The 12,045-nt window shown below is 39.7% G+C and overlaps 1 protein-coding gene across 10 annotated transcripts in view; it reads right to left on the bottom strand.

Moving 5' to 3' along the window:
- The window catches only part of TRIM2 (tripartite motif containing 2), a 107,100-nt gene that overhangs the window by 41,724 nt on the left and 53,331 nt on the right, over positions 1-12,045 (bottom strand). For 9 of the 10 annotated variants that reach the window (XM_034772819.1, XM_034772817.1, XM_034772821.1 and 6 more), the window contains 2 exons: positions 8,598-8,779; positions 6,269-6,506 (listed from right to left, as the gene is read on the bottom strand). In XM_034772819.1, the coding sequence (XP_034628710.1) occupies positions 6,269-6,506; positions 8,598-8,731 (372 nt within the window). In that variant the 5' untranslated portion in view covers positions 8,732-8,779. The remainder of the gene's footprint in view (positions 1-6,268; positions 6,507-8,597; positions 8,780-12,045) is intronic. The other variant, XM_034772816.1, reaches the window with a different exon arrangement.

Here is a 12,045-nt window from a genome sequence, read left to right as displayed (position 1 = left end):
TACCAAACCTATAATGAAAAAGGTAATAAACAGTAAGAAGAGAGGGGTTAATGGAGACGTGACTGCCCATTCCTACAACTGTGGCACAAATACATAACCATGTTTACCTAATGTCTCCCTGCCTCCCCCCTACCCAAAGTCCCATCTTCTCTCAAATCTCACATTTAGCCCTCAGCATGTTTCTCTACGGCTGTCAAATGCACTTTCAGTGCCCTGTAACATCCCCTGACTGCCACAGATTCACTCCATTCATTCTTATCTAACCTAAAGGAGACTCTTCACAGAAGTCTTTACCAGTTTTCATGGGTTCTAGCTGTTACCAATGGAGAATGAAGAAATGAGAAGCTCTGTGAAGCACGAGCAACATCTGTTTGGGAGCAAGGGAGTATGGAACATCTGGGACTCTGACCTACTAACAGAGATTTTCCCCCTCTAAAATGAGGTATGGACATTTAACAAACATCCCCCCCATTCCTGGACATATGCAATAAACTAATCAATTCTAAAGATTCCATTATTCAATACTAGAGACTGTGCAAATTACTGCCCAGCATCTAACTTCCCTTTTGTAAGCCAGTTAAATGAGAGACTAGCAAAAAGACAGCCAATATCCTGGATTCGTCTCAGTCAGGGCATGAGACAGCACTTTTTGTTCTGCTGGAGGAGCTCCTGCTGTTCATAGATAAGGGGAGAGCAGCCATACTCATTCTGTTACACCTCTCTGCAGCAAATGATACATTTTATCACTACATATTCCTGTACCTTTTTGCAGAAGATGCATGGGTGAACAGAAATGCTCTAAAATGGCTGAGGTCCTTCCCTTTAGACTGAATTCAGAAGGTCATTATGGCAACTACCAAATAGTATTTCCAACCCTCCAGGATTGTCCTGGAGTCTCCAGGAATTAAAGATTAACATTAATTAAAGATAATGTCATGTGATGAGACCTCCAGAAATTCATCCAACCAAAGTTGGGAACCCTACTACCAAAGGCCTAGCATATGGACTCCCACAAAGCTCAGTCCTCCTCTCCATATTATTTAACATTTATATAAAGCTTCTGGGATAGCAGGTGAAACAACATGGGCTGAAATGCCAACAGTATGCTGATGACAGCCAACTCCTGATCACTGCTCTCCAATGCGAGCATCATCCCCTAGTTTACTCACTAGCTAGCTGAAGTCAGCACCCAAATGAAGAGCCGTTTGCTAAAGCTGAGCCCAGACAAGAGAGAGAGAGTTGATACTGGTAGAAAGAGAAGCATTCTGGAAAGTTTACTCTCGCTGTAACATTCTGAATAATCTAGGGCATTTACACTCACATAGTTATGTTATGTTGGTCGGCAGCCCTCAAAAGTCTTTGGGACTGCTCAATACATTTGGATACATTGGATACCTAAATTAGCAATGGCAGCACAAGATGCCCACTTCTATCTGCAACTAGCCACAGATCTCACCATAATGATCCAAGTAATCATAAGATCTAGGTTCATTTATAGAAACTTATGTCCAGAAACTAACACCCTGGAAAAGCTCCAAATGCAACAAAATGCAGCAGCTTGTTTGCTTAGCAACACAGATTAGAGTGGACACATCACCCTGGTATGCCGCTTTCAAGTTTGGCTTCCCAGTTATTAGCCTTGTTCAGGATCTCTCTTCTGATAGAGTCCATCGTGGGATTGGCCCTATCACCTGACCTCCCATCACAGCTACCAGTATGTTTCCATGGACCAGTGGAATAATTAGCTAATAGGAGGAGCCTCATGAATACCAGAGCCAGAACTTTCACAGTACCTGGACCTCGATTATAAAACTGACTCCCACAAGAGGTAAGAATAACTACAGAAATCGAATTCAGATGCTAAGCTCTTTGGAACAGGGATGGTCTTGTTTGTACAGCATATAGCACAATGGGATCCTGGTCCATAACTGGAATTCCAATGGGTTATTACAATACTGACAAATAATAATAATTACACACACAAAAACTATGTTACCAGAACATGAAGGCTGCAAAGTCAAACACTCAAGAGTTAGGAAATGCTTGAATTAGAGTTGCCTGTGTAACTTAATTCAGTCCCCACCTTGTATCTGTGCATTATGATAGTCTTTAATTTCATGATCACATGCTGTTTTTTCCACAAGACCCCTGCCTCTTTCAGTGCACAGGATGGACAGTGCTCACTTAATGAGAAACAATTCAATCTTTTGTTTTATTCTCGTTGATCAGTGTACCATCCGATGCCTTATTTACTGCACACTAAAAACCCTGCTCAGAATGATCATGGGTTTTCCTATAGTGCTCATCTCTACAGTATACAAGTGCTGCACAAACATTACTTTGAGATTCCTAGGACCTGGTTTTTTCAGAGTACTTAGCATTATATAGCACTTTATATGTTCAAAGCACAAATCCCATTGACCTCAGTTGCAGCTATGAGTGCTCAGCGATTCTGCAGATCAGACTCCATAATCTCAAATTAGGTGCCCAAAAAAATTGGGAATACACAATTAATGACCACTTTTCAAAAAGATTGGTTTCACCGATTTGCTGAGCATCACATAGGAACTCTGTGGCAGAGGAAGAGATAGAATCCAGTTCTCCAGGGTATCATTCAGCTGCTTAACCATGATGTTCTCCTTTCACTACACAAGTTCTGATGTCTGCAACAAATGTCCTACAGAAAGCAGCATCAATCACTGCACAACCATGATTCCTCCCAAAACAGATCCATCCAGGGCACTGAATGAGGCAGGGAACTTGTGGGAAAAAATAGTATCGTTATGCGTTACGAAGTTAAAGACTATCATGATGTTTACACATAAATAACCTAATTAAGGTCACACAGGCAACCTTAATTCTGGCATTTCCTAACTTTTGGGTGCTTGAATTTGCAACCTTTATATTCTTTCTAACATAGTTCTTTGTGTGTAATCTCCCAGATTTTTTTAAAAAAGCAAACTGAAAAAACAAAAATTCTATCAGGTGGCATCATATTGACAACCTCAGGGCTGGAATCATTAGATTGACCACATAGACTTCTGTCACTTGAGCTAACAGAGTAACTGACAGCAATAGTAGGTTGTCATCTTTCATGTGGACCAGCACTAGAGGAGGATGAGACACACACTTGACCAGTGGGTTTCACAGATATTTGCTGATAAGAAAGGAATGGTGAAATTCAGGAATCTTGAGCTTTATTCCAGGCTCTGGAAGGGAACAAACACTAGCAGGCACAGTGTCTTCTACATGTTCTCCCTAAGCTTGGCCCTTCTGCCCTGTCCCCTCCCCAGCTCTGTCTCATCCTTATCCCTGGCTCCTTATCCCAGTCCCATTGTCTACCTACCCCAGTCTCTGCTCCTCAGGCTTCTCATCCCAGTTCCCTTGCCCAGCCAGCCCTAATCCACCACTCCCTGACTCCTTGTTCCAGTCTTTTTGCTCAGCCAGTCCCAGTTCTCACTTGTTTCACCATAATGAAAAAGTGCCCAGTTCAGGATGCTCTAAATCTTTCTTTTCAACAAACTAATGCAGGAGACTGGCTTACACAGGTGGAATTTGTTGAAAGGTAATCAAAACTGATGTGTAGGACAGGGGAAAATGGACACTAAATCACCACAAAGAGTCGTGGTGTTCAAAATCATTTTTAAAATTACATATGGGTATTTATATTTCTCTCAGAGAAACAGAACAGAGCCGCTGAAATATGGAAGAGACAGGTGGAAGCCTGCAACTTTTTAAAAAGGCATAAGCTGGGCTACTGTCCAGTGTGGTCTCCTCAGCTCTCAGGATGCATTATTTGCATGCCACTGTGACAGAATACATGTCTGTTTCACACCCTACACTCCATTGTAATCTTTTTTGTACAAAGTATGCCTTATAAGGGATCTTGTAAAAACTCATAATTTGCTGGTCAGTACTGTTCTTATAACATACGTGTGGCAACATTGTATGTGAAGTTATAAGATTTCCCCTCTATGATTTTATTAACATACATTACGAACCCCACAGAATGCCGAAACAGAAATTTGGGAAACAGGTCTGTCCTAAACAAAGGTTTGTGTGCTCTGCTTAGTTTGCATTTCAGAAGTAAACAAAGTCATCAAGCAGGGAGGGGAAAAAAAGGAAGCTCAAACAGGTGACAAAAAAACAAGCAGGGACCATCCTTCCACATAAACTCTTTGTCTCCTAATGCCCAGCTGGAAATGTTTTTCAAGAGGGGGACAAACTATAAAAAGGAGGGACAAAACACCAAGGCACCCCTCTTTCTCTTTGCCCATTATATTCACTATACCTAATGAGACAAAGGAAGCATTTGTTGGACTCTGGGAAGAGAGGTCCTGACCGGTCCAAGAGTTTGGTCACTAATCTGCTGACATATATGGTGAAAACCTCTGCTTAAATCTTCTATAGTTTGTTAAGTTAGGCATTAGTAAATGTCTTATCTTTATTTTTCTTGTAACCATTTCTGACTTATATGCCTCATTACTTGCACTCACTTAAAATCCCTCTTTGTCGTTAATAAACTTGTTTTGCTCTTTTATCTAAACCAGTGTGTGTTTAAATGGAAGTGTCTGATTAGCTATTTAAGATAATAAGAGGACATTATTCCCTTAAAAATAGTGGATTTACCATATTAGTACTGTCAAGGAGATAGCTGGAAGTACAAGACATGCATTCGGGGGTGGGATGGGGGCAGAGAGAGAATCTAAGACTGGGGGTGAGTTGGGGACACCATGCAGTATAACCAAGGCTGGTGAGAGCCAGAGCGTAGCCTAAGTGTGGCTGGCGGGCTGCAGTTACACACAAACACACTGTAAGGCACTCAAGGTTGCAGGGCGGGGTGATACAGCTACTCACTAGTCTAGATTGTATCTTGGTATGTCACAGCCATTATGCTTCTTTGCAAAGAGGCGGCTGCTGAAGGTATTCTCCCCATACCCCAATAGGTCATCATTTAAGACTAAATACCTCTGAGATGACAATACTGACCATTCAAAATAATTAACCCGGTCTCAAATTTTAATAAGCTCCTCCCTTGGCCAGTCTTGACACAGTCTAAATTTCTCCCTAGTAAGGCATAATATAAAGGATGGCAAGCCAGATAACATCTTGTTTTTTGAATTTTCCTACATTTCACAACCATATAGTCACTATAACTATACCAAAGGGGGTTGCCTGCTATTCAGTTTGCTGGAGAAATCATCATTAAAAGTGTAAAATAAGAATGGAAACTTTGGTCAGTAACCAGTGTATACACAGAAATACAGTATACTTTTTAAAATGTATGTTTTTTCATTAGTTGAAACACACAATAGGTCTGTTTTCCAAGCCAATCTGGATCAAGCCAGCAGATCAATAATGGAAGGGTAAGCAACTGTTATTTTATCTGATGGATGCTGGTATTATAGAGTGACTGTTTCTATTATACCAGTACCAAAACTGAGTCACATAAAACAATCCTCAAAAATTGCCTTGAAATTTTGTCACAAATTTCTTGGCTTATAGAACAAGCACAGCACTCATCTTATAACACAAGGAGGACAAAGTTTGCAACATGGCCTTTTTATGCTTCAGAAACAGGCTAAGAAAGAAGAAGAGTTGGAATATTCATGTTCCGAACCAGGTTCAATGAAACACTTGGAAATTGTCTGACTGACATGGAATCAGAGTTGCTCTGTAGTAGTTTATGAAAACTGTGTTGACATTGTTCCTGGAATGTTTCCTGAATGAATTTTAAAAGGGGATTGTAAGGAAAAACAAGATAAGCCACTTTTCTGCAAACCCTTGAGGGTTGGTGTACTGGGTACTGTATCCCAGGGCCGAGCCTAAGAGTGGCGGATTTGCAGAATTCTGTCCTGGAAGAGGTAAAGGCACAAGACCTAACACCTGAAGGAGGGCGTTCAGAGAGACCAGAAAGGGGACATTGGCACAACAGGCCCTGTAAATTTGACAGTGTTTTTACAGTGCTCTAGAAAACAAGCAGGTAAGCAAGTATAGAGACAATAGCAACTGCACTGAGCAGTAAGAAAAGAATATCCTGAATATTATAAGATGCTAACAACCCACCTATTAATGAATAGGCAGCCTGCTCTAGTATTGTTCCTTTAAAACAAGTTTCTTAATCTTGTTGAGATGGATATCAGAGAGAGAGAGAGAGAGAGAGCACGAACTGCTGTGGTTCTCATTATCCCTGCTATCTGAAAAACCATCATTGTTATAAGCTAGGGTGATTAGTTTAGCATGCATTACCTGAAATCATTTCACTTACATTTCCATCATGGTTGGGGCAGGAGAGAGGTTTTCCTGCAGCAACAGCTGTGACAGTCTCCAAGATGGAGGACTCTTCAATGCTGTTTTCTGGTGTTCGCTGCAGGACATCCATCAGGTTAGTGATAAAGAAGTTGTTCTGGAGTGCAGAAACCCCTTTCTCTGGCAGAATGGAGGTCTGGCGGCACACTGGGCAAGAAAGGGTTAAACTGTGGGCTGGAATGTAATTCTGCAAGCACCTATTGTGAGGAAAGATTGAAAACAGAGTAGCATCAAAATCCAAGATCTCTTAGAAGGTATTTTGTTTTTTAAAGAAAATCATTTTTAACCAGCAACAGCTGCAGTTTGCATAGCAAGGGTGAAAGCTAACTATCATGAAGGTCAGGAAGGAATTTCTTCTCTAATCTTTCCTCCCACTCATACATCTTACTCCTACACACAAAGAATGCAGGAGACTGGATTTGATCTGATCTGATAGGACAAATATAAGCTCCTTCAAGAGTTTGTGTCTTTTTAATTGATATCTGTTGGCTAACCTGCTGTCTTTCCCATACAATTCTCCTTGTTTAATTTTAATCTTTGGTTTTAATATTTTAGGGCCAAATCCAGTTCCCAATAAAAACAATGGGAGCTTTGACATTGCTTTCCACAGTGAGCCAAATAAAATGGCTGAGGGCCTTTGTAGAAGACACATAGCATGAAATCCTGACAGCATGAAATCCTGACTTGTGAAGTCAGGATTTCATGCTATGTGTCTTCTACAAAGGCCCTCAGCCATTTTATTTGGCTCACTGTGGAAAGCCACCACTACATGCCACAAACCATTTTGCTCTTCACCCACACAAAACTGAAAATCTTATACTTCAATGTTATTGGTAATACCCACTGCAAATCAAGCTAGAAAGCGATGTTTAACATCTGAACTATAAATTCACATGAAGTACCATTTGACTTCAATTCTCCAACAGTTCTGTATGTAAAATAAGAAAGTCTACCACAAGCTAAATCTCCTGGGTCGAACAAAGGACTCCAAACTGTATTTTTTAAACTGACTTTTCAAAAACCACTTTTTCCTTCTCACCTCAATTTGGTGTAAAATATAATTCAAAAATATTGCTAGCTGCGTTGGAGGGACAGTCAACAGAGCAAAAGTGGAAGTCAGATATATTTTCAGATTTCCTTTGAGAGAAATTTTTTTACATACCAAGCATTACCTACACTGAAAGAATGATAGTTAATTACGAGTCAATATTTTAATATGGCATGTCGAAAAGTTAGATATTCAAGAATGGAATAATTATTTCCTCTACTTAATAAAACAACAACATTTTTATTGCTTCTAATAATGGACTAATCAATATAAAATGGACACTGTTAATCTAAGGGCTTGATTCTGATCGCACACCATTTTCATGCTGGTGTAACTCCCTTTATTAGCTTTATTGATTTACTTCTAATTTACAGTGGTATAAATGAGATTGGAATCAGGCTTTAAGGTCTCTAAAATCTATGACAGTCTAGGAGATACAGAACCTTCAGTACTGTTACAAGCAAAGGCCATTCCCCTCCCAATATATTTGTCATTCAGAAATAACATCTTAAAGAACCACAGTAAATGAAAAGGACAATGGATTTTTAAAATACCATTGACCTCATTCTCTTCTCATTCCCGTGTAAATCAAAAAACGTCATGGACTTTAATAGAGTTACTCATCATGGTAAAGCCATTGAAAATATAGAATCAGGCCCACTATATCTCTGAAGTATCTCTAAGATTCCTTCAGGAACAGTTCTTTGCCTTTAACCAGAAGCCTTTTATGTGCAGGTATTTCAGCTGGATTTAGAGAGATAAAGACAGCCCTATAGACTTGAACTCAAGCTGCTAACCCAAGTTGCTGTGTCTCCTCTGCTATTTTAACCCAAGCTAGACAATGCTGGTTAGCTAACCCCAGTTAAGAACACACCTGTCTTTGAAGTTTAGACATACTCTAACTTATAGAGCAATAACTATGTTTGGTCCTGGCTCTTTTTAACAAGGCAAAACCAGAAGGGGACGGTGGAGTGAAAGAAGGGAAAAAACATGCAAAATTCATTTATAAAAATAAAAATTTGGGATTGCAGATATTCTGTTGCTGTCTCCTGCTTACTGCCCAATATGAAGAATGCCAGTTCACCTCCCTAATCTTTAATTTAGGATCATGCTTCAGGATGACCTAGATAGACAGAAGGTATATTGCTGGTTGAAGATAATTGTAGGTTTGTGGGTATGCACTGTAATAACTAAAAAGAAAGAAAACATGAACCACAAATGGGGAAAAAACAGCTCTTACCTCTCACAGAAAGTGTGCAGACAGGGAAGTACTTTGGGGTTCTTGTAACGTTCCAGGCATATGCTGCAAATCAGAAACTGTTTGTCAATCTGTCGCACCACAGGACTTGGGATGTTGGAGCCTTCACTGGCCATCCTAGACCATTGACATATGGGTCCCGATCCCTTCTACCCTGCACACTGCTGAAACAGAGGGAGGGAAGGGAAGTTTTAATCAGCCTGAAATGCCAATTTTAATACCCAGTTCTCCAATATACTTCATCCTGATTTAGAGGGCAATATTTCCATTTAGATCAAAATACAGAGGGGAAACTTCTAAAATGCCATATCACCGGCTACAGCCTGGAAATGGTCAGCCATTTCTATCACACTAAATAATAAAAACCTGTGTCTCTGTGGGTTCTCTGGAAAAGTATGTTGCAGCTACATTGTAAGAGTTACAGGGCTGCTTGTAAAAAGAACAGGAGTACTTGTGGCACCTTAGAGACTAACAAATTTATTAGAGCATAAGCTTTCGTGGGCTACAACCCACTTCTTCGGATGCATATAGAGCGAAACATATATTGAGGAGATATATATACACACACATACAGAGAGCATGAACAGGTGGGAGTTGTCTTACCAACTCTGAGAGGCCAATTAAGTAAGAGAAAAAAAAATCCCCACTTTGAACTTTAGGGTACAAATGTAGGGGCCTGCATGAAAACTTCTAAGCTTAACTACCAGCTTAGCTCTGGTCCGCTGCCACCATTTCCCAATGGATTCCCTCCCTGGGAAGCCTTGAGAAACCTTCACCAATTCCCTAGTGAATACAGATCCAAACCCCTTGGATTTTAAAACAAGGAGAAATTAACCATTCCCCTCCTTCCTTGTGCCGCAGCCATTATCAATTCTTCCATACTCTGTGATTTAAGTATGTCTAAGAATCTATCTACCCTGGAAACAGAACCATTTTTAAACATGGACCTTCTTAAAGATAGCTTCATATCAGTTTCTCCAGCCAGTGCTTCACAAACAGAACCATTTTCTAGAGTGTGGAAGACAGTTTTGGAATGCTTGTGCTGGGACTGCACAAGCCAGCTAAATGACTTTAGTATAAATCAAGTTTTAAAGTGAGTTGCCCAACATAGTTTCCGTGCCAGTGCAGATAGAGCCAAAGATGAGGCACGTTTGGTTTCTGGAAGGGAAAGGAGCCTCAGCTTCAGAACCAACTGAGTGCTGAGAAGGAGAAGGTGATCAGATACTACATTAATGGGTTCAGTAAAGGAGCCTACGTACCTAGGAGACCCAAAACTAACACATCATCCTGCCCATCACATTGGAAGTGCCACCAGCAACAGTTGGCAGAGAGGGAGGAAGGAGATCCAGGAAACAGTTAGAGAATAGCTGTAAGAAATAGAACATCCCCAAAAATGAAGTGGGCATTGCCCACATTTCTGTGACTGAAGTCTGCTCATCCCCTCATGGCAAAAATAATGTAAAGTGGGAGAACTATGTGACAATCTGGTGACACAGCAGCAGGTTTTTACTCCTCAAGAAATAGGGGTCAGAAGCAGACTTGGAAATCCTGCTTGTCTAAGACAATGGCCACAAAACAGAGTCATCAAAAGGAGAAAAACCTGTCTCTGGGTCAGTGGAATAATACAGAAATGATAGACATACATAAAACAGGTAATAGTTAAGGAGAGAAAATGTGGGGAAGAAAAGAGAGCAGCAGCATCCAACAAAAGGAACTGAAAACTACATGTTAAAATGTATTAGGAAATGCTAGCAAAACACATGCAGCAAAACTGCAGGTACAAAAGAAGTGTCGCATGAAGTCAAAAGCAATCATTTATTTTCCTTCTAACCAATAAACACAGCACTATTCCTGCACTAGAGATATTCTTGGGTTGGCAAACTTCTTGCAGAAATGTTTCTTTCGTGTTCATTTGATATTTGTTTTAATAATAATGCCCATCTGTCTGGGATGAGGGTCACATGAATTCAGAAGCCAATGGAATTACACAAAGTTTGGTCCAAGCTATTTTGTAATTATTGTAAGGTCTGGTCTCCTATTGAAAGTATTATGTATAGCAACAATTACAAAGGCAAAGCACATAAACCTAACAGAGCTGAACCCGGCTTGCATTCTTGGAGTTTTGTGTCTGGCTAGATTAGGATGTTTTACTGGTTTGTTTTTCTATTGTGTGTGATGAATTAGGATAGCGGTGATGGCTATGGACATGCTGCACTGGCTTTTTTAGGCAGCTGGAGTCCTCTAGGGATCACCTTGTAATGAGCAAAGAGTCATAAAATTAGTCATTAATTAAAACATTAAGCAGTATGAATTGGAGAACATATGAAATGTATATGCATTGGGAGAGGGGGAGGAACTGGTCACCGGTTTCCCTTGTTTTATTATTTCAGTTTTAACATTAATGGTTACAGTATTAAATCATATACTATATTTTTGGTTCCTGTATATGTGTTTTTAAAATGTATTTCTTTATTGTCATTCTTCTTTTTCAGTTTTCCCCATAACAATATAAATGCACTTAATTGTATAAGTGAAGTTACACCAGGTGCATGTGCGTAATACACACACAATTGATTATGTGATCATGTTACATCTTAAAATCTTGAGTTAAAAAAATGGCTTCCAAAAATAAAAAAGCCAAACCGACCAGCTTCTGAAAGTGAGATAAAAAATGGAGTATTAGACAGATATTAAAATGCATCAGTCCACTGGGCTGTGAGGCTTGGGGAGTTTCTGAGATTTGATTGGAAGGAACTGTATTTGATCATTAATTCACAGTTCCATCTGCTCCCCACTCTGTACTAACCTGAAATTTTAAAAAAGTGAAAACCAGAAAGACTGCCTGCATGCACTAAAAAGCAGGTTACAAACAGCATACGGATGTCAAGTGTAAAAAGTAACACCCTCAGCGATTTCATGTCTCTATTATAAAGAGCATTTATCATAGTAAATGAAATTCTTAAAAGAAAAATATTCTTCAAGTCCATTGCTGCAGTTATTACTCAGGCAAAAAACTCTCACCATTTCAATGGGAATTTTGGCTCATTAAAGATTGCAGGATCTTTACAGCTAAAATGTTTAAGTGAATGCAGAGACTTATTTATAGTCAAAGATCTTTCATCTGTCTGACCAATTACAGTTCCGAATCTCATTGTAAATCGAATATTGTATACAGATCTCATCCTATCCACTTTAGGTTTAAGATATTAATCATCCAAAGAAACCATGGACAAGAGTTTAAAAATAACTACATTCCATTTAAAATGTTCAATACACATTTTGTCTTAAGCACAGCAAGCCCAGATTACCACCTACCACTTTGTGTCACTCTGCTGAAATGAATGGGTTTTCAAATGTGCAACTTAAGGCAGAATTTGGTCCGGTTAGGGTTTTTATTTTTAGGGAAGTTTGTTTTGCTGGTTCTCTTCCC

This window comes from Trachemys scripta, chromosome 5, assembly GCF_013100865.1.
Source record: "Trachemys scripta elegans isolate TJP31775 chromosome 5, CAS_Tse_1.0, whole genome shotgun sequence".
NCBI lineage: Eukaryota > Metazoa > Chordata > Testudines > Emydidae > Trachemys > Trachemys scripta.
This window is presented reverse-complemented; position numbering and strand designations above follow the sequence as displayed.